The sequence below is a fragment of the Mustela erminea genome, chromosome 6, assembly GCF_009829155.1.
Source record: "Mustela erminea isolate mMusErm1 chromosome 6, mMusErm1.Pri, whole genome shotgun sequence".
NCBI lineage: Eukaryota > Metazoa > Chordata > Mammalia > Carnivora > Mustelidae > Mustela > Mustela erminea.
In genome coordinates this window covers 87,986,387-88,009,088 of record NC_045619.1, presented here as the reverse complement: position 1 = coordinate 88,009,088, position 22,702 = coordinate 87,986,387, and the positions used below count along the sequence as shown (strand labels likewise).

General features: G+C 52.6%; 2 protein-coding genes across 2 annotated transcripts in view; both read left to right on the top strand.

Annotated features, from left to right (window-relative positions):
* The first annotated feature begins 4,025 nt into the window (after positions 1-4,025).
* KRT8 (keratin 8) lies at positions 4,026-11,371 on the top strand. The gene is made up of 9 exons (XM_032348321.1): positions 4,026-4,446; positions 7,106-7,314; positions 7,931-7,991; positions 8,453-8,548; positions 9,112-9,276; positions 9,517-9,642; positions 10,229-10,449; positions 10,582-10,640; positions 10,935-11,371. The coding sequence occupies exons 1-9, from the start codon at positions 4,105-4,107 to the stop codon at positions 11,123-11,125; spliced, it is 1,470 nt and encodes a 489-aa protein (XP_032204212.1). The 5' UTR covers positions 4,026-4,104; the 3' UTR covers positions 11,126-11,371.
* Positions 11,372-21,439: 10,068 nt separating this feature from the next.
* Positions 21,440-22,702, top strand: part of KRT78 (keratin 78) — a 31,277-nt gene continuing 30,014 nt past the window's right edge. Inside the window, exon 1 of the mRNA XM_032348319.1 lies at positions 21,440-21,580. The gene's annotated coding sequence lies outside the window, so the exon portion shown is untranslated. The remainder of the gene's footprint in view (positions 21,581-22,702) is intronic.

Sequence of the window (22,702 nt, the reverse complement as noted above, 5' to 3'; positions counted from 1 at the left end):
CTTTTCCTCCATGATGAAGCTGAACTCACTGTCCTTGTCCCCATACTTGTTCTAATAACTTCTTCTTCTTCTTCTTCTTTTTTTTTTTAAGGTAGTCTCCACACCCAGAGAGAAGTACGATGTGGGGCTCAAACTCACAACGCTGAGATCAAGTCCTGAGCTGAGATCAAGTGTGGAGCCACCCAGGAAGTCCCATTGTTCTAATAACTTCTAATCACATGTCTTATCAAAATCAAAGTTTCTTTCTTTTTTAATTTTTAAAGAATATTTATTTATTTGACACAGAGCGTGGGACAGTGAGAGAGAGAGCACAAGCAGGGGGAGCAGCAAGCAGGGAGGCAGAGGGAGAGGGAGAAGCAGGCCCCCTGCTGAGAAAGTGCCGGATATGGGGCTCCATCCCAGGACCTCGGATCATGACCTGAGCTGAAGGCAGGCGCCAAACTGACTGAGCCACTCAGGCACCCCAAAATCAAAGTTTCAATTCAGAGAACATTCGTGGACATCTAATCTATGTGGAAAGCTCTGTGGTAGTGGGACATGGACCAAAGGCTCCCAGAGTGGGGAGGATTTGGGAGTTCTAGTCCAAACCCTTATTTGACCTAGGAATCCTTCCACTGTGAGCCTAGTGGACAGTCTGTAAATAAGCCTTTGTCTCCATATTTCTCAGGACAGGTGTTTGCCACCCCTCTAGGCAGTCCATTCCCATTCTGGCAGGCTGTAATCATCAGGCTTTAATCATCAGAGCCATTGATCAAGAAGAAAAAGAGTCACCATTTATTGAACATTGACTGTGAACAGTTTTGGCCTTGAGGTACACAGCACAAGAATCAACAATCAAATCACCTTTATTATTCATGACGTGGCTTACTGATGGGTGTTCCCAACACCTGTGGCTTCCCACTCAAACTAATTGTTCCTGCTGCCCAGGTGCTAAACTCGGCTATTTCTATACCAGCAGTAAGATTTCAAGTAAGATCTCAGTGTTTTGGGAACACTGCCCTGGTACTGATGTAGAGGCAGGGAACTTCTTTGCCTCTGGCATCTAAACAACCCACCCTACTCTGCATCCCCCCTCCCCATCTCCTTATCTCTATGCTGGCCTACAGTTGTATATGTGGCTAATTTATGCTTTTGTGGCTTTTCTAGGTAACAGTTTTATTGACCTATAATTCACACACCACACAGTTCTGCTGTGTGTGTGGTATCTTGCCATCTGTCCTGATCACCGAAAAGAGCTCTGTTTGGACCCTCTTTCTGGATGGTTGCAAACTACGTGATGATAGCCCTGCCCTGCCCCCCCTCCTCTGCCCCCGGCCTGACACAGGTGCCCAGGGCTCAGGAGAATGATGGCATCCGACTCCTCTTTCGTCCTCCGGAAAGGCAGTCTAGGCCAGAGTCATCTGGCTCTTCCGGTCACACAGTCATGGCAAACACTTTCCCTTTTGTTGGGCAGACCGCAGTGGCCAGAGTCAGCCTAACAAGGAGCTGTGCCTGTGGCTGCCCCAGGCTGGTTTTCTCTTCCTTCACCACTTGGCCTTAGTCCCGGGGGCCTTTCCCTTCTGCCTCCGCCCCGGAATCCCAGGCAGGGGTGTTGGAGAGGGCAGCTCAGCTTCTTCTGCTTTGAGACTGGCTTGGGGCATCAGGGGAGGGGTTGGCTGGGTCTCCGGGCAACAGGGAGCTGACAAACGAGGGGCATACACCTCTACCCCAGATAGTTCTGGGCTGCCTCAGCAGAAAGCTCCCCTAACACTGAGATCTGGGCCAGCTCTGCAGCCTGAAAACCACAGGGGTCCTTGTGGTCCCCTTTGCCCTCACATTAAACAAACGATACTCTTGGAACCAGGGAACCAGGCAGGCAGGTGGGGGCAGAGGGGCTGAGATTTCAGGACTGGCCCTGGGTTGTTATTTTGTGCTTAGGACTTCAGGTACCATCTGTCCCCGCCTCCGCTGTCCTTTCCCTTCCCCCTCCTCCAATCTGCCTTGGTCCACCGGACTACAGTATGGGGGAGGGTAAGGTGTGGGGGAGCTGGTGTTCTCCCTCCCCAGGGCTGCCGTACCTGTCTGACCAGCCCCTCCCTTTCTCTTTCCTGCTCTCTGTCCCAGGCTTGGCAGTGGGCCCACGCGCGCCCTCCCTTTGCTCTCTGGAAGAAGTCTCTTCACCTTGCTAGTGCGGGTGTTTGTTGGGGAGGGGGCGCAGGCTTTCAGTTCACTCCTTTGAAATTAAGTATTGTTTGAAGGGGCTGGGAGAGGGCCTGGTGCAAACAGGTACAAACTGGATTTCCCCGTGCTCGGTCAGCCAATCAGAGGAGGCCAGAAGTCTGGGGAAAGTGGGGAGGAGGAAAGAGGGGAGGGGAGAAAGGGGAGAAAGGAATGTGGGCTCTGTGTCCCCTCTGGGAGGCTCTGCTTTGTGTTTGGGGAAGGGACAAGTGCTTTCTTTTGTGTGTGTGTGTGTGTGTATGTATGTGTGTTCGGTCTGAGTGGAACTCTTCCGTGTGTGTGTGTGTGTGTGTGTGTGTGTGTGTGTGTGTGTGTCTTTTGGATTTATGTCTGTCCCCAGGGAGAGGGGCTTCTGGTTCTTCCTGTCCCTCTGAGTAGCTGTCAATGTGTCTGTGAAGCACGAGTGTGTCTGCTGAAGGCTGGGGAGGAAGCTATCTGCCCTCCTGGCAGGTGGGCAGTCATGGTCATTCCCTGCCCTGTGCTGGGGGCTGTGTGTCCCTCTTCTCCAAGGGACTCCAGCTTGTTGTCATCCAGTCCCCACTTCATGCCCTGTGGGATCTTTCCGAGAATCTAGCCCCAGTCATCAGCTAAATGCCGCTGGAATCTCTGCCTCCAGGGCCCAGCTCTTGCAGTACACCCACAGCCTGCCCCACCCGGCCCGCCCAGGCCTGGGGTGCCGTGCACAGCTCCCCATTCTCCATACTTATGCAGGTGCCGTGCCCTGCTTCAACCTGCTGTCTGACTCATTCTGATAATGGGTTCAGGGAAACAGGTGCAGGGACTCTTCCTCCATCTCCTCTGGCCTGGGAGAAGAAAGAGGGTCCAGGTGGCTCCAGCTTGATTTAACATCAGTGCCCCCCCCCCCCCCCCCCACACACAGTGCTGCCTCCTTTTCCTGCCTCCTTTCCCGGTGATTCACCCACCAGGTGCCATGGGAACGACTCCCGCAAGGGCAATAACAGCAGCTTCCCTTTCTGCTGAACTCCCCCATCTTTCTCTCTTCAGCCCTAGTTCTTTCTTCTCCGTGCCCCAGAGTAAGGCCTACAGGGTCTCAGGAAATCCTAGGATCTTGGGAGGGGAGGAAGGCACTAGGTGGTGTCCAGGAAACATGCTCTGTTGCATGTTTCTTGCACCCACAGACCCAGAGGGAAGATAGCCCCCGTGTGTGTGTGTGTGTGTGTGTGTGTGTGTGTGTGCGTTCATTCATTCCTCAATTACTCACCCAGTGCCTCTTTGCACTGCACCAGATACAGAGAAGAGAATACAGCCATAACTGAGGGGAGACTAAAGCAGATGGTTGGCTTCAGGTTGAAGGATCTGGAACCTAGATGCCCTGTCCTCCAGCCTCGGAAGAATTTCATAATCACTAAGTGGAGAGAAGAACATAAGGTGGTGTCTTTGGGGTGTTGGCTTCTCTGGGATCCCTTTCCTGCTGTGTTTCCCAGTCCTTGCGTTTCTTCCCCAAGGAAAGAAGGAGACCAGAGAGAGAAGTGGGGCCCCAGTGGCTGGGTGACCCCAACCAAGTCTCTTTGTTACAGCAGGCTCCCTCCAGGCCAGACGTTCTCTCCCGCTTTTTACACTTCCGGAATGCCCCCGCCCCCTCAAGCTGGGCAGTGCTAGCTAGAGTGGGCTCCTGGGTGGGAGCAGCTCTCTGCTGCCCCCACCTGAGTCCAGCCTGTAGGTGGCAGGTGTCGGGTTAGGCCCAGCCCCCTCAGGGCCTAGCCACTCAGGTACCCGTTGGATCCTCCCCTTGGGCTGGGCTCTCTTTTATAAAGGGCCAACCCGGGGGTGTTGTTCCTACCTAGAAGCAGCTTCTCGGCCCCTTGTGGAACCTCTGTCAGGTTCAGCCTATTCGCCTCTACTCCAGCCTCCACTCCGGCCTCCACCATGTCCGTCAGGGTGACCCAGAAGTCCTACAAGGTGTCCACCTCCGGCCCCCGGGCCTTCAGCAGCCGCTCCTACACCAGCGGGCCTGGCTCCCGCATCAGCTCGTCCGCCTTCTCCCGGGTGGGCGGCAGCTTCCGGGGGGGCCTGAACAGCAGCATGAGTGTGGTCGGGGGCTACGGCGGCGGGGCCGGGGGTATGGGGGGCATCACGGCCGTCTCAGTGAACCAGAGCCTGCTGAGCCCCCTTAAGCTGGAAGTGGATCCCAACATTCAAGCTGTGCGCACCCAGGAGAAGGAGCAGATCAAGACCCTCAACAACAAATTTGCCTCCTTCATCGACAAGGTGAGGGCTCCCCACTCCGCGTGGCGGGCAGTGCCTGGGGCTGGGGGTCCCGACCTGTGTCTTGGTCGCCCTGTCTGTGGGCACTTCTCCAGCTCCCCACTGGCGACCTGCTGGCCCCACCCACCGTGGCCGCACTCCCCCTTCTAGCTATGACTCAGTCCTCCCGTGCCCTTTGGTTTAACCCCGGGCAGCGAGGGGGAGAGGGGCCGGGCAGCCCCTGGTTCTAAACCTTGAGGCTTCCTCCTTCACGCATCACACCCCTACCCGAGTTCTGACTGGTCTGTGAAGCTTTCAGCTTGGAAGAGTCCGAGCTGCTCACCTGAGGGGTGGGACGGGGGTGTGGGAGCCCTGCTCCAGGTTAACCCTTCTCCCTGGTTCTGCCCCAAGGGCTCCCCAAAGGTGACCCTCTGCTTTCTTTTTTTCTTTTCTTTTCTTCTTCTTCTTCTTCTTTTTTTTTTTTTTTAAATTAAAAAGGGGTTGATAGGATTGTGGAATAAGGAAGCTGGTGACTTGACTCAGAGGGCAAATATTGATTGAGGCCTTTGGCATTCCAGGCCCCGAGTGTGGGGGCATCGGGATGAGTCACGACCTGGCCCCCCGCCCTGGGAACCCGGGGTGGGCGGGGCCGGGCGTGGCAGAGACTAGCCCACGGTCTTGGGGTGAGGGGCTGAGGCCCTCGGTCTTGAGGAGGCGCTCCCCTCCCTGGGGCAGCTCTTAGCTTCTGGGGGGCGGGGTCAAGGTGAGGGGGGCGCCAGGAGCTGGCTTCAGGAAAGCCCATCCAGGATTCAAAGTCTGCGGGCGTTGGACACCCCGCCCAGGTTTCTTGTCCTGTTCAAGCCCAGAGTTTATGGCCTCAAATAAGGCGTCTGTCCGCCAACGCCCCTCAACATGGCCCTTGGCCCCCTTTCACTCTCCCCTACCCTGGCTCCGCCCCAGCCTGGCTCCACTTTTCCGAGGCCAGGCTCCGAGCCACGCTCCGAGCCGGGTTTTGCAGCCTCGGGGCCCCGGGGCCCCAGCGCTCTGGAGGATTGGGCCCCTCCCTGCTGATTGGCTCCTGGAGGCATTGTGGGAAGGGAAGGAGGCAAATCCTGGGGCAGAGTAGCGCCCTTAGGAATTGGAGTCCTCTAGGGAATGGGCAGGCCCCTGCTTAGGGAGGGCTTGCGGGCTTCTTGACAGAAGGCACCCTCGACTTTACTCCTTGACTGCGTTTTGTTAGCTCTGGGGTCCTCACAGTGGGTAGTGAAGGGCAGGCTCTGAGTCGGAATTCCTGGTTCACCGTGCTGTGCCCTTTCCTTTGATGGGGTCCCCTTGCTTAATCTGATTTCATCTATAAAATGGGCATGATAATCCCTAAATCAAAGAGGTTTTGCCTGTTCAAACGTATAATGTATGTAAAGAGCTTAGAGTCCGCCCATATTAAGCAGCCCATTAAGGCTAACTGTCATAAATCATTTACTTTTTATAATTTTGGGGCAGAATGACTTGGGGAAGAAAAGGATTTATAGAGAAGAATTTGTTGGATTTAGACCACACCCTTCAGACCGCTTTCTCTTTTAAGTCCCCTCAATTAAAAAAAAGTCATGTCTTTGGGTCAGTTAAGGACCACGCATTCCTGCCCTTGGAACTCGTCTATTATTCTTTTAAAAATTTCCTTTCTGGGGCACCCGGCTGGCTCAGTTGGTGGAGCACGTAACTCTTGATCTCCAGGTTGTTCGTTTAAGCCCCATGTTGGCTGTAGAGATTACTTAAAGAATACAATCCAAAAATCAATCAGTCCTTTCTAACATGCCTTAGTTCCATGCTAAAATCTGGATTCCTTGAACCCAAGGAACCCCTTTGTGCTGGGGGCTGGAGGAGAGGGCTGTGGAATCAGGGGTGAAGTGGGGGAGGGGGAGACCTCTGCCTGCCTGGAGGAGAATCTCAGGGAGTGCAGTGGGGAGGGGGTGTTCGGTTTGCACCCAGATCTGCCTAGTCTCTTGCCTCTTGTCTGGCTGAAAGTGACATCTGCCCAGAGAGGCTCCTAAAAGGGCCTGTCTGGGCTCCTCTAGGCCACCGCAAGGTTGAGACCCAGGCTCAGAGAGGGGAAGCAACTCAGTGTCGCTCAGCAAGGGTTAGCTAGTGGCAGCCTTTGGCTAGAACCTAGGTCTTCTGACCAGTGCTCTCAGGCCGAAGGGCTGCAGTTTCTCTGTAATCTGTAGGAGTGCCTCGAAGCCGCTCCATATAATAATAATGATGATGATGATACTATTTGATACGAGCAATTAAATTTCTTTTTCAATCTCATGTAAAGTGTAAATCGAAACTTGGCTCTTCTAGCTGATTTGTAATATACAGTCGAAGTAAATAAGACCTGTTTGTTCTGCAAATACCATTTCAACATAACTCTCCTGGCTGCCCGTCCCTTCCTCTCACGCACTTGCTTGTCGTCCCCCTAACCTCCTGCCCCAGCTCTTGGGGGACATGGCTCCCTAACCTACTCACTATGGTGTCTTTTTCAGGCTACTGGGGATTCCTCCCAGAGCAGTTAACCAGCTCTCTGGGTTCTGGAGACGTCCCTGGAAGTGAGCTAGAGGACAAGACAGTGTTGGTTCCCCCCAAGACCCCTCCCCTGCCTTGTGAGCCCGATGTGGACCTTCTTGCTCTTCCTTCCCTTATGCAGGTGAGGCACCTGGAGCAGCAGAACAAAGTTCTGGAGACCAAGTGGAGCCTCCTACAGCAGCAGAAGACCGCGCGGAGCAACATAGACAACATGTTCGAGAGCTACATCAGCAACCTCCGGCGGCAGCTGGACACCCTGGGCCAGGAGAAGCTGAAGCTGGAGGTGGAGCTTGGCAACATGCAGGGGCTGGTGGAGGACTTCAAGAATAAGTGAGTCGCCCTCCTTCCTCCTACCCCCTACCCGCTGGAAGTCTGCTGGCCCTGCCTAAGACCCTGTGGCCCTGTGCCTGATGGGCCGTGCAGTCCTGTATAATTAGGGTGATCAGAGGACCAGGTTTTCTAGGACAGTCTCGTTTTGTGCCTGTTGTCCAGGTGTAATTGTGAACAGTGCCCACCCCCTCTCAATCTGAGAACTGCCCGGGTTAGGATAACAGATTATATGTTAATACGTCCATGGTAAACCCAAGGTGGGAAAGACCTCTGTTATGTACTTATAGGCCTGGCCCTGCTCCAGCATAGCCCATAAAGTTCTTCCTGAGGTCTCATGTCAGTCCCCGCTGCTGATCCTTTTCCTGTGCCTGATCCCATGTGTTTTCGTGGTCTCAGAGAGAGGTTTCTGGCTACAGGCTTCCCTGCTGACTGACCATAACCAGTGGTTGTGGGGTGGGGAGAGAGTGGCTGGTTGAGGCAGAAGGACGAGACCTGCCCTTATATCATAACTGCATCTTCATGAACTGAATTTTCTAGATATCCTTGCCTCCCCAAATACATAGGACAAGCTCACCTTTTGCCTTCATCCTCTGATTCTAAGTCTGTTTCTCACCAGATATGAGGAGGAGATCAAAGAGCGTGCAGAAATGGAGAATGAATTTGTCCTCATCAAGAAGGTGAGGGAGCCCCCCTCCCCCACCAGATGCCGGAGGTGGGGCTTAGAGACTTGGACTAAAGCTTTCTGGGTTCGGTCCCTAAATGTGTCCAAGTAATGGGATATTTGGCTATCTCCTAGGTATTCAGCATAGAAAAACCGACAGGGATGGGGTAGTTAGGTGTGTTTGGACAGAACTCTGGACATTGATGTTGGGACATGGTTAAGAAAGTGGAGCAGAATTGGAGGTGTGGCCACAGAAGACTTCCTGGAGTGGGAGGAGGAGGAGGAGGAGGGCTGCGGGAGAGGGAGGTAAAGGGGTTGGGTGGGGATATAGGTGTGATGGGGCAGAGGCTGGAGGACCAGGCTACAGAGTGAGGTGGGAAAGTCATTTAGTTAGAAGGTTCTGTCTGGGTCACTGGCTGCCCCTGGTTGCTGTCCTATGTGGGCGCTCAGCTCAGACTCCCTTTCCCTGCCACCCAGGATGTGGACGAAGCTTATATGAACAAGGTAGAACTCGAGTCCCGCCTGGAAGGGCTGACTGACGAGATCAACTTCTTAAGGCAGCTGTATGAAGAGGTATGTTCTTGGGGCCTGAAGACTGAGGGCCCCCCACCCCATCAGGCTCCTCCCTACCCCCAGCACGTCCACAGACAGCGTCTTACCACTGAATAATTATAATTAATCAATATAACCCAACATGGCTGTTCTATACATTTTGTCCCCCATTTCACAGATGAGAAAAATGGGCTTGGGAATGAAATAGTTTGTCCAAGGTGGTCATCACAGAGTGGTGACCCAGCTGTAATTTGAACCTGGTTTGTTCCCAGAGCCTTTGTTCAGAAACTTTGGGCTTTGTAGCAAGCTTTTTAGGGGCTCAATGTTAATGTTGGCAGCTGATTGGGGAAGGGCTCTGCCCCTTGGGTCACTCACCTGGAGCCAGGTGGCCTTTTGTCCTTGCTGACTCTTATCTGTACATCCCTCCAGGTTTCAGGCCTTTACCCATCTTCCCAGCTCTAGCTCCCATCTTCTCTCCTCTGCTGACCTCCCTGTCTTGTCCCTAAGGAAGTCCCTCTGCCAAAGGGGGCTCCTTGTATGCAAGGACAGGGCCTCATACCCCCTGTGCCATCCCCCCACCCCAGGAGATCCGTGAGCTGCAGTCCCAGATCTCGGACACGTCTGTGGTCCTATCCATGGACAACAGCCGCTCCCTGGACCTGGATGGCATCATCTCCGAGGTCAAGGCTCAGTATGAGGACATCGCCAACCGTAGCCGGGCTGAGGCTGAGACCATGTACCAGATCAAGGTGAAGAGCAGGGTCACAGGCTGGCGGGTTCTGTGCCCTAGTACTTGAGGTGGGAGCAGGATTTCAAACTCTCCTGCCTGCTGTGAGCTGGGCCCACCGCGTGGGTGCTGGGGAGAGAGGAATGTCCGTGTGCCTGGAGGTCTGCGAAAAGGGCTGGCAGTGGTGTGTGTGTCTGTGTGTGGGGGGACGGGGAGGGGAGCTGAGCTGGGCACTTGCCTCACTCCTGCCTCACACCCACAGTACGAGGAGCTGCAGACATTGGCTGGGAAGCACGGGGATGACCTCCGTCGCACGAAGACGGAGATTTCTGAGATGAATCGGAGCATCAGCCGACTCCAGGCTGAGATCGAGGCCCTCAAAAACCAGGTATTGTCTGGGCTGGGGGTGGGAGAGGATCCTTGGACATGTCTGCTCTTGGGTGAGGGCAGACAAGGCAACAAGGAGTGAGGAGGCGGGGGTCAGGAAAGGAATGCTAGACCAGACTTTCAACTTCTCAGACTGCCCCCTGGGTGGGGGAACGGTGCTGAGCAGGTCCCTGGGGCTGTGACGGGCCAGAGAGGGGTGGGACAGATAGCTTAGGTTAGGATGGAACCTTTGGTTCCCTTGAGCCTGCTTTATTTTATCTGTCTTATATATCAGGGTAAGGTCAGGTTCTCCTGCTTTAAAGCAGTTTTGAAAGCAGAGATGTGGTCCAGTTAGTTAGGCTGGGGATGATGCCTGATGGGGTCCCAGGTGAGAAGTTTATGCAAGGAAGTGCCTGGGAGCTGCTCAGGTTTCCCTGTCCTGCTTCTGAAGCCCATGGTAGCATTTTCTTTGAGCTAGGTGGAGTTGCTTAGTCTAGGTCAGGGAGAGGCTCTGGTTCCCAATAGAGAGGGGAGGGGGAGGGTGGGTGCAGGGGGAGGAGGCAACCAGACTCTGCTCTACCTGCTGACCTGTCCCCCTGCCTGCACAGAGGGCTGCCCTGGAGGCTGCCATTGCCGATGCTGAGCAGCGCGGGGAGCTGGCCATTAAGGATGCCAATGGCAAGGTGGCCGAGCTGGAGGCCGCCCTGCAGCGAGCCAAGCAGGACATGGCCCGGCAGCTGCGCGAGTACCAGGAGCTCATGAACGTCAAGTTGGCCCTGGACATTGAGATTGCCACCTACCGCAAGCTGCTGGAGGGCGAGGAGAGCCGGTGTGTACTGGGGTCTCTGACTGGTGCTCTAGCCCTGTGACCTGGGGTGGGCAGGGGTGGGAATTGAGTCCTCTTGTCCTGGGACAAGGGCCTGGGGTTGGTTCTGATGTCCCATGTATCCTCTGGGTACAGGCTGGAGTCTGGGATGCAGAACATGAGTATCCATACTAAGACCACCAGCGGCTTTTCAGGTGAGTGTCTCGGCCTGGGGGTGGAGGGCAGGAGGGCAGGAGGGCGGGGCCTTTTTACACAGCTACTGGTCATTTCCCTCTTGTACAGGTGAGCAAGCTGGGGCCGAGTTAGAGGTCTTGTCCAAGGTCACATAACTAATTCAAAGCTGTCGGTTTTCCCACCCATCCTAAAATCATGAGCCAGGGTGAATTCCCCAGCCCTGGGAACCATGTAGCAGATGGTAGGGAATGGGGGCATGGAGCCTGATGTGTGCTTGGCCTTCTGTGCCCATTTGCTGTTCTGTTTCTGACCAGGTGGCCTGAGCTCGACCTATGGGGCCCTCCCAAGCCCTAGCCTCAACTATGGCCTGAGCTCCTTTCAGTCCAGCTTTGGCCCCTCCGGGTCCTTCAGCCGTGGTAGCTCCTCCAAGGCTGTGGTGGTGAAGAAGATTGAGACCCGTGACGGGAAGCTGGTGTCCGAGTCGTCTGATGTCCTGTCCAAGTGAACAACCACTGTGGTCCCACCCAGCCTCCCTGCTCTCATGGCTGCCATAGAGCCTTTGGGGGAAGGAGCTGTGCAGGGAAGCATTGGGAACAGGAGACTCACCTAAGACTCACTCAGCCCCAGTCCTCAGCCTGCCCCTGGGGGCGGTTCTGCTGCCCTGGGTACCCCTTCTTGTCCATGCCTCCAACTAAAAGCCAATTTGAGTGTCTTGTCCCAAATAAAGTCTCAGCTGGCTCTGCCCATCCCATTTGCTGTGTTCAGCCCTTGGCCATGGGGTGAGGGAAAGGAGGTCAGGAGGCCTCTCCTGGGACTCAGAAGCTGGGGTGGGGGATGGCTAGAACATGGAGAGGGGCACTGGGAAGGAAAGTCTGGCCTTCTCTGGCTGTTCCCAGAGAGACCTCTTTGCTTGGAAAAAAAAAACAAAACAAAACCACGTGACACCTTGGGCATGCATGTGCTCTTCAGCACCCCATTTCATTTTATCTGTGCAATAAACCCTTTGAGGCAGGCAGGCGGGTTTTAGATACTATTAGCAGGAGAGAGTTCAGTTTCCTTTCTGCAGACCTCCCAGGACTGCTTGCACATAGGGCCGAGTAATTGGCCCAGCGGGAAAGAGGAAGCTCTGGAGTTTGTACTCTGCCCTTCCCCAGCCTCTCCTCCTCGTCAGCCAGGCACATGGCCTTCCCTTGGGGGCCACAAATGTCTTCTTACCGTCTTCATTCCTTTGCAGCGGAGGACCAAGGAGTCCCAGGTTTCCTTCCCCTTCCGAAGTCCAGAGTCCATTCGTAGCAATTGGATCTAGAAACCCACGGTTTCTAGAAGCCAAGATCGCACAGGACTTGGCATTGATAAGTGAGCTCTTCCCAGCTCCCCTGATGGTTGCACCCATCCGGCACCGGTCCTTGCCATTCCTTTGCCACCCTTTTACATGCAGCGTTAACATTATTTTTAAGATTTATTTGAGAGAGAGAGAGTGCAAGCTGGAGTAGGAGGGGCAGAGGGAGAGGAAGAGAGAATCTCCAGTGGCCACGCCGAGTATGGAGCCCCACGCAGGGCTCGATCACGACCCTGAGCTCCTGACCTGAGCTGAAACCAAGAGTCAGACGCTTCACCGACTGCACCAGCCAGGCGCTCCCACACGCAGTGTTTGTATTATGCATACAGCTGAGTGAGTGAAGGGTGTGTGCCTTCTGTGTTTGCATGTGGAGGGCATGCTGTGTTGGTAGGGGTGTGTATATGTTCTGTGAAGTGTGTAAAGGGGTTTGCCCATCTTTGTGGAAACTGCAGCCTCCAGGGTCTAGGGCGGGGCCAGAAGTTGAAGACACACCTGGGTGGGTCAGGTCATCTCTGGCCTCTGGTCCCACACCCCCCCCCCCCCCCGCCCCCCACTGCCACCCCGGGGATTCCAGGCAGACACACTGACCCCTTAGCACCGGACGAAGTGAGGACAAACCCTTACTTAGTTCTGACCTTCTGAAGCACAAGGAGAATAAAAACCATGCAGAGAGTACAGTTGTGGGGACAGTGGGGGCAGGAAACTCGAGTTCTAGCACTGCTATGGGGTCTCAGGGGTCCTGTCCCCAGATCCTTGGCTTCTCAGCGTCGGGGTTCTCCAGATATCTCCCTGGCTACTCAGCTCGACGATGGAGCTGCTTCCAGACTGATCCCAGGCCTTCTACTTCCCCACCCGCTCCCAGGGCTAGGCCCAGAGTTCTGGACTCCGTCACAGTAAAGGACTTCCCTCTTCCAGGATCAATCTAAGCACCATTGTTTAGAACATGATTATTTTTTGGCAACAGCTCAAAGTAAGAAATTCATTTTTATCACAACCTACAGACTAAGCAGCTTTCAGTTCATGTGGGACTGACTCTCAGCAGGTCCCAGAAGGCGGCAGGGTGGTATCAGAGCCCAGAGCAGGCGTGGCACCCAGAGGGAGGGACCTCTTGGCCCCTGAGGCCCTGAGTCAATATTTTAAATTGTGTCCCACCCAATCCTTCTGGAAGAAGCCAGCCTAGCCACCCTTCTTATCAGGCCCCGCCCCCACACGGTGGGCATGTTGTGGGCATCTAAGGGCCCCAACAATAGCCTCCTGGTGTTTCCACACCCCAGGTGTTTGCTCAGGGAAAGGCAGGAAAACTCGGGGGAATTCCCTCCCTTCCTCCCCCTCCCTCCTTCCTTTCTAGGAAGTGTCTCTGTGTTCCCACTATGTGATCAAGCACATTCAGTGTTCAGGGGACACCAAATATAAGAGCTGGGCCCCCAATTCTCATTTAGATGACCCTGAGGAAGGATGGAAGCTAACATTTCTTAAGTACCTACTTGATGGCACATCTGGGGCTGCATCACATTCCAACTCTCCAGTGTTCCTGGGAGGCAGGTAATAAAATCCCCATTTTACGCAAGTAGAATTTGCAAAAGGTTACACTGTAAGTGATGGAAATGGTGTCCAATGCTTGGTCTAGGGCTTTTATACAATCCTAGATTTTTATCGTCTGTACTGCGTACACAGCTGAACAATTTTAAGCTTGTTTTTGTTTTTGAATGGACGATGTCTCCTGTACACAGTTCTTTTATTTTATTTTATTATTTTATTTTTAAAGATTTTATTTATTTGTCAGAGAGAGGGTGAGAGAGAGAAAGAGAAAGCACAAGCAGGCAGAGTGGCAGGCGGAAGAGGCAGAGAGAGAAGCAAGGAGAGAGGATCCCCACTGAGCAAGGAGCCCAATGCTGGATTCTACCTCAGGATACTGGGATCATGACCTGAGCTGAAGTCAGGTGTTTAACGGACTGAGCCACTCAGGCATTCTCCGTGTACACAGTTCTAAGTACAAGGGGCCTCCTTCCACACCAGCTACCTGGTTTCTCACCCAGAGGGTAACTAAGTTACCTCTTTCTTTCTTTCTTTTTAAGATTTTTATTTATTTATTTGTCAGAGAGATAGTGAGAGAGAAAGCGAGAACAAGTAGGGGGAGTGGCAGGCAGAGGGAAAAGCAGGCTTCCAGCTGAGCAAGGAGACTGATGTGGGACTCGATCCCAGGACTCTGGGATCATGACCTGAGCTGAAGGCAGATGCTTCACTGACTGAGCCACTCAGGCATCCCTAACGTTACCTGTTTCTTGTAATTCATTTCAGGTAGAGTTTATGTATGTATCATCCCTCAAGTAGGTACATGTATACAGGTGTACTTTTCACAAAGGGTATTATACTATATGTGGTAATACATGGCACGATTTGGCATTCACCCAACACTTGTTCTTTCCATATTAGTATGTAAGTTGCTGCCTCTTGTTTTTTCAAAGCTTCATAATATTCCACTTATGGATGAGCCGCTATGTATGTATATATGTAAGTAAGCAAGCAAGGAAGCTCTACACCCAAAGTACAACTTGAACTCATGACCCCGAGATCAAGAATCCCATGCTCTATTGACTGAGCAGCCAGGCATCCTATATTTAAAAAATTTAAAAAAAATTTAAATTTAAATTAAAAAAAATTAAAAAAAAGATTTTATTTATTTATTTGACAGACAGAGATCACAAGTAGGCAGAGAGGCAGGCAGAGAGAGAGGAGGAAGCAGGCTCCCTGCCAGGCAGAGAGCCTGATGCGAGGCTCGATCCCAGGACCCTGGGATCATGACCTCTGCTGAAGGCAGAGGCTTTAACCCACTGAGCCACCCAGGAGCCCCTAAATTTAAAATTTTTAATATTTAAAATTTATTGTTAAATATATTTAATATTTAAACATCATTTAAATAATAGGAATTACATACAATATTTAATATATAATTTAAATGATGTTTAAATATTAATAAATATATTAAAATATTAAAAATGAATACATTTTAACTTTAATTCCAGTATAGTTCAAGTGCCACAGTTTATGTAACCAATCCTCAGTTGGTGGGTCTTTTAAATTTTCTGCTTTGTCAACAAAGTTGCAGTTAATAAGCTTGGGTCTGTGGCATATCCTATGTGGTGGGGATACCTGAATAATTCCTGGAATTGCTAAGTCAAAGTACAGGTACATTTAAATTTTTGATTGGTATTAGAAAAGAATACCAATGGGACTGAATTTTAGTTTTCTAGGAAATCTACAGGTATAGAAGGCCCACGTTTGACCGGTGCAGATAAATCATTGTTCCTCATTGTTCTCACCTCTTACCCCTCTAGGAGCAAAAGAATGAGTTTTCCAAGCATTTGTGGGCCACTCTTCATACATTGTCATTTTAAGGTTTTGCTTTGCCCATCCAAGTTGCTCTGGGCTAGGATGGGCCATAATTGCGTCTTTGGGGGACTTTAAAGTAGCTCAGGGTGAGGGCCAGACAGATGATAGTGTTAAGGCCCTGGGAAGGGAGGAGGTGCTGGGAGCAGTAGCTGGGGAGGAAGGAAAGGGAGGCCTGGGGATCAACAGGGCTGAACATGGTTGGTAGTCCCTGGGCTGGCCACTCTGCTGCCACTTGGCATATCCTGGGGGGTGTGTTAGCTGCTCTATGTATCCCTCCCCGATTCTGGTAACAGAACTCTCTCCTGATGCGGCCAGTGGCACTGCCTCCCACTTTTTTTCCAACTGTCCTTCCCAGCAGCAGCCTGTGGTCCTGGTGGGCCAGCCAGTCACACACCTCCTCTCTGGGCCCGCAAGAGTGGGTGGGGCCAGTCTGGCCAATCAAAGAACAAAGGCTTTGTTCCTTTCTTGCTGGGGTATGACGGTAAGGGCGGTAAAAGGCAGAAAACGCTTCTTAGAGTTCTGCTTCTAGAACATTTCCCAGCTCACAGAAGATTCCCATGGGCCCCTGGCTAGAGTGCTCCTTTAAAAGGACGGATCAGGTTTGGTTAGTCTCCTGCTTGCAGCCCCTCCTGTTGACGACGTGCAGGCGAAGGCTCCTGCCCTGGGGGTGGGGGGTGTCAATCAGGCAGTTTGGGCCTGATTGGCCTCTGCCTGCTGCTCAGGCCTCCTCCTGGCCACCCTCTCCTGTGTTCTCTTTCATTCTGTGGTGCAGGCTTTTCAGGGCTTGGCTCCCATCACATCTTTTTCTGCTCGGGCCTACTGCACAGGCTGTCCTGTCTTCTTGGAACACATTCCTTTTCTATGCACATTTAGGAGTTTCATATCGTCCTTCACAGGGCCCTCAATGCGGCATCTGCAGGAAAGCCTTCTAGACACCACAGACCGGGTGGGCTCGCCTCTTCTATCTTCCTTAATTCCCTCTTCCCTCCCTCTTTCTTTCTTCCTCCCACCTTCCTTTCCTTCCTCTCTCTCTTCCCTTCCCCCCCCTCCCCACCCCTCCCCTCCCACCCCTTCCCTTCCCTCCCCTCCCCTCCCACCCCTCCCTCCCTCCTTTCCTTCCCTTTCTTTCTCTTTATTTATTTATTGTTAGTAATCTCTATACCCAGCCCAATGTGGGGCTTGAACTCACGACCCTAAAATCTAGAGTCACATGCTGTTTGGACTGAGCCAGCCAGACGTGCCCAGGGTGGGCTACGTCTATAATAAGTTCTCAAAGTAGCCTGTATTTTTCTCCTTGTAGAATGAAACCGTCTGTTCATCCGCAATGCTGTCTTATTCATGGGAGCCATGCCTGGTGGACTGTAAACACCATAGGGACAGAGACCCCATTGCACCTGCCTAGTTTCTCATGATCTTCAGGACTGAGCAGAGTGGTAGGCACACAGCCCGTGGTCCAGGAAAAAGTTATTAAATACAAGAATAAATGAGCCATTTCCATAGTGATGGTCATCTATTTTGTATTTCATTATTATTATTATTATTATTATTTTTTTTTTTTTTTGACATTTCGAGACTTCAAAATTCCTTCTTCAGGGGCACCTGGCTGGCCCGGTCCGTGTGGAAGGTGCAACTCTTCATCTCACATTGTGAGTTCAAGCCCTATGCGGGGTGTAGAGATCACTTAAAAATACAGTTTTTAAAAAAAGATTTTATTTATTTATTTGACAGAGAAAGACACACACAGCGAGAGAGGGAACACAAGCAGGGGGAATGGGAGAGGGAGAAGCAGGTTTCCCGCTGAGCAGGGAGCCTGATGTCGGGTTCCTTCCCAGGACACTGGGATCATGACTCGAGCCAAAGGCAGACGCTTAATGACTGAGCCACCCAGGCACCCTAAAAATAAAATCTTAAAAAAAAAAAAGAAAAACCCCAACCAAAGAAACCCCTCCTTCCTTTTCGGGGAAAACCAATCAATTTGCTCATGCCTAGTCCAGAAGCTGCTGATGTATTGGCTTTTATTTTAATTTATTTTTTAAAAAAGAATTATTTATGTATTTGAGAGAGAGAGACACTATGAGCTGGAAGGACAGAGGGAGAGGGAGAGAAGCTCACTCTCTGCTGAGCGCAGTTCCCGATGCCAGGTCCCGATGCCTGAGATCATGAGCTGAGCCTAAACCAAGAGTCAGACACTTAACTGCCTGTGCCCCGCAGGTGCTCTTGTATTGGTCTTTTAAGGCATCTACCTGTAAAATGGCCTTGGCCCCACAGCAGCGATCAGGCCTTCTGTAAGTGCCTGGGAAAGGAGGGAGGGCAGACTTGGGGCCAAGTTTGACGCAGATGTGCCTACCTGTGTGTGGCTGGTGCCTGGAGGATGGGAACAAGGATGGCAGGAGTGAATCCACGGACACCCAAGACAGGGTCCTTGGCCTGAAACGCCTTCCAGCTTACTGGGAAAACAATGCACTACCCAGAAAAGTCAACTTCCCTTGCTCAGTCAGCAGTCACTGGTCACCTGGGATGAGGAAGACACTGTCAGGCTCGGGGTGGAAGGGGACTGGATGTTTGGCACCTGGCAAGGTGAGGAGTCGCTGTGCACGATGGACTCAGTGATGACTTAGGGCAGCATTGACAGTTGGTGGTCCCCCAATTCCTCCGTAACTAGAACTCCACTTTAAGGCTTTGGGCACTTGGTTACCTGAAATAAAGACTACATACTTCTGTAGTCCTAGTGGGTAGCTGTGGCCATGCAACAAAGGGCTAGAAGAGGAAGTATCCTAAGAGGAAGAGAGTGTGAGCTGTTTCTTTCACTCCGCCTTTCTGCTGGTGTGAATGCATATGGAATGGCTCTAGTTCAGCAGCTATCTTGGACCATGAGGTGACCTCCGGAATAAAAGCCGTCCTGGGCAGAGCAAAGGAGAGATGAGACCTGGTCCATGTACCATGGGATGCCATACTGGCCTTGGACAGATGATTTCCATGCCTGGAAGTTGGGAGAGAGATAAACTTCCATCTGCACTGAGGCACCGTTATCCTGGGTTTTGCTGTTACTATTAGCTGAAGCCAATCTTTGTAGAGTCTCAGGTGCCTAGCTTCCAGAGGAGCCAAGATGAGCAGAGAGAATGCTGGCTGGAGAAAGCAAACTGGCTTCTAGCCCCGTCTTGTCCTTGACTTGCTCTGGGATGTTTGGAAAAAGCTCTCTCTTTTTGGGCCTTGGTCCCCTCTTCTTAGACCGAGTTGTTGGACTCTGTGGTCACCAAGATATCTTCTCACCCTGCCGTTTTATCTTCTGGATATTTTGATGAGTCCTGGAAGCCCAGCATGCTAAGCTGAGAAAGTTGTACTCGATCTCAGAAACCATGGTGTCCCTGGAGAATTTTTCTGAGGAGGGGTGCAGGGACGGGAAGTGGCGGAGGTGCTGCTTTAGGAAGAGAAACCTGGCGTCTCCTTATAGGGACGCCTGGCTAAGCCGGGGTGAGTCCTGGGTGAGTGTCAGGAGACCGACTCTGCCATGCACTGGATCTGTGACTGTGGCATACTGCCTACCCTCTCTGAACTTCAGCTTGCTGCCAGTGACGTGGGGACGATCCGCCCCGTCCTAGGGCCTTTGAGGCTGGGACACAGTAATGTATGTGAAAAAGAGTTCTATAAACCCTAGGTGGTGATGCTTGCCCTTTCCCTCAGGAGTCCTTCCAGGATGAATTCTTTGTTGTCTTCCCTTCCGTGTCTGTGGCTCACCCCAGTGTGGGCACTCCCCATCAGACTGTGCCCCCCGCCCCGCCCCCCCGAAGCAGGTGGCTCAGGCCTTAAGGGAGTGGGGTCCTCAGGCACCTGCCTGCTCGGGCCCTACCCCTGCTCCACACAGCTTTTTCTTCCTCTCTTGGATGTGTTAAGTGCTTACCCCACCTCGCCTACTTCTCGTGTGTTCTCTGTGAGGAAGGAAGGTTGTCTTTCTATAGGTGAGGAACGGGGTCTGAGGCCCTGCCCAGGAGGGGAAGTCATTTTCTCAGGGTTGCCTGGCATGGGGTGGCAGCGTGTGGCTGGAAAAAGAGACTCTAAGCCTAAAGTTTTTCCCAGATTATTTGACCTGCACAGACCCTTTGAAGCTAGGGGAAACTTCTGGGATGAGAGAGGAGAGAACTGAGGAGAGGGCCAGGCTGGTGGGCACACAACTGGGTGGGGGACAGAGGCGGGCAGTAGAGCTTCGGTCACCAGGGGCCCGTGCGTCACGTCACCCAGGCTTCACTGCCCCCTGGTGGACATTGTGGGGAGTGCCCAGCCCGTCACCTTCCCCATGGTAGCCAGCTTCTGCATAGTTTCCCTGACTCTCCCTCTCCTTGCTACCAGTCGGCCTCTGGGGCTTACTGGAACGATAAGAATGTGAGCAACTTGGAGATCTTTTATTATTATTATTTTTTGGTTTAGGAGGTTAAAATTCAAGCACCTACAGGGGCCGGGCAGCTAAGGTAAAACAGAAAACTCGGTGTGGGGTGAGAAGTTGCAGAGAGTCAACATGCTGTTGGCGCCTAAAGCATGCTGGGATGTTCTTGACATTCACAGAGACTTAGACTCTACCATGGTCTTTTTTGAAACATGCCGGCCTTTCATCCTCCCCCTGAAGACTGAAAGATAAACACAGGGTGGTTTACTTTTCTGTTCTCTGTCTCATCTTTTCTCATTCTTTTCTCTATTTCATCTTTATTAGGAGATAGCGTAGGTGTGGAAAAGGCCTTTGACACTTGGCCTCATTGTAGGGAGAGTAAAAGGCGGTGGTGAGCACAATGGCAAACTAGAGCCACTTTGAACACCTGGGGCCCAAGCACCCCTGCTGTTACCCTCTGGTTGTGCCCTTGCACCCCTGCTGAGGAGCCCAAGGGGCCAAAGGGACATGGCCACCCCCAGAGCCTGTGTCTTCCCATCTTTTTCAGTCTGCCCTAAGTTCACTTCCAGGAACTGCTGAGGCTCCTTCCCTGGGTCCCACCTCCTTCACACCTCCTCCCAGCAGCTGAGGGGTGGCTGATTTGGGGGCTGGGGGTCTTTAGAGCAGCCCTGCTGAGAGTTCTGAATGTGGCCAGTCTGAATTGAGATGTGCTGTGATTATAAACTCACAGCAGATCTTCAAGACAGTAGGAGATGAATATAAAATACAAATAATTTAAACACGATTTACATGTTGAAATAATATTTTGCATATGTTGGGTTAAATACATACACTATTCAAATTAGTTCTATTTCTTTGTACTTTATGAAGGTGACTACTAGAAAACTAAAAAGTATACATGGCTTGCTTTTGTAGCCCACACTGTATTTCTGTTGGGTTGGTACAGACAGCTCTTGGAAGAGTTGTCCTGGTGTTCACGGAGGTCCCTCCAAATGTGGATGAAGTAGGGGATGGAGCTGGGTCAGAAGGAGAGGGAAGCTGTGGGCCTCCTTTTGCCTGTTCTGTGCCTGTCCACATGTTGGGGCCGGGCCCAGGGCAGCCTCTCTACTCAGACCCTACCTACTGTAGACGGGCAAGGTCTAGAACTTTCACCCAGTTTCCAGAACTTTCCACTTTGCAACAAAAATTGGAAATCTGAATTTTTACATCAAATATCCTGATTTTTAAGTGTTGACAGCTCATTCAAATGTTTAGAAAAAAAAACCCACACTCTTGGCCAAGACCCCACAAGACAGGGAAAACATATGTTTGAGCTTTGGTTCAAAGTTAGGGAGACTGAGGTCAGAGAGACAAAGTTTGAATTGGTTCCCACAGCAAAGGGGCACATGCCATGGTGCAAGGGACTGAGGGAAGGGGATAAAAGGAACCATAAAATCTCCAACACCAGCATCCATCCCCATTAGCCAGACTTTGAGAGTCCAGTATTGGGGTCAGGCACCAGTGCCGTGGTGGGGACCCGAGGGACACAGAAAACCTTGGATTTTCATCTTTTCCTGAAGCATGCGGCTCAGCAGGACTGGGCACTAAGACTGGGCCATATCCTGAGGGAAGGTCGGGTTTGAGCGAATAGAAGTACTCCAGATGTCCACTGGGGGGCAGCAGAAGAGCAGGGATGAAGCCGCTCTACACGCTCTTTGGAGAGGACCGGGTGGGCAGGACGCGCGGCTTCCTCCCCAGTCGAGGAGCCGGATCTGGGAGGCCCCTGTGTTGCAGGCCACCACAAGCCCACAGGTGCTTGTGCCAATCGAGAAAGCTCCCGTCCTCCTGCGGGATACAGCTGTGGGTATGGCTTGGTGAGTGGAGCTTGGGGTGGATTTTAGTCCCCATCCACTTGTGCCTTACACATATGACCACCCAGGGGCCAGTGCTGTGGTGGTGGGGAGCTGGGGGCACACCCAGGAGCTGAATGGGGCAGCTCTATTTCCGCAGGGGTGTGTCTCCTGCTATAGCGCCCTGGAAGTCCAAGTTCCTGCAGAGAGGTGGCAGGGTCTCCCCTAGAGGGCGCCATACTGTCAGGTGCCGGTCGGCGGGCTCTCCTCTTTCCAGCAGGTGGCAGGCTCGCCGCTCCGTGAGTAAAGCAGGGGACGGGGAGGGTGGAAGGACTATGCTAATGAAGCGTTGGCAGGTGAAGCTGGAGACAGGCCGGGAAGGATGTGCACAGCAGGGGTCAGAGGGGGTTCTTGGCTCTGAAAGAAGGGACACCTGCTTTATGAGAACATAGGTGGCACCGTGGGCCAGCAGCTCGGAGGCCGGGTGCTCTCTTGCTCTGAAAGCTCTGAGAGGGAAGTCACTGAGTGTCTCAGCAGAGCCAGGGCGACAACTTGGGTGTCTGTGTTCCCTGAAAGTCCTCCTGTCTCTGCAGCACTCCCGGTTGATTCTGATCATGTCACACCCTGGCTAATCCCCTTCCTTAGGGGAAAACCAAGTCCCTGAACTTGGCACTCCATGCCCTGCCTGACCTGGCTGAAGACCACCTCTGCAGCCACAACCCCCATTCCCCGCCCCCGCATCCCCCTCTCTCTGTCCATGAACTCCTTGCAGGTTCCTGGAGGAATCCACCCGGCACTTCCCAGCCTTAATGTACACTTTCCCCCTACCCTCAGTGTGTGTCTCCTATCTGGCCCCTCCAAGGCTGGGCTCCCCCACTTCCCTGTACTCCACTGTGGGGTCCTATCCACTGGGTCACAGCTTCCCCAAAAGACGGTTATGTTGGTGAAGGCCATCTGCCTGGAAAGCATGGTGTATCCCTGGGCCGGGCACAGAGTCAGGGGTGGGAAATATTTGTTGTTTAGATGAAAGGAAGTTCTGCCCACCTCCTGTGCCCTGCCAGCTGCAGCCTTGCCAGCGCAGAGGGAAAACGGTGTGTGTATGTGTCACAGAGGTGTGTGTTTGTGAACATGTGTGCATGTGCGCGG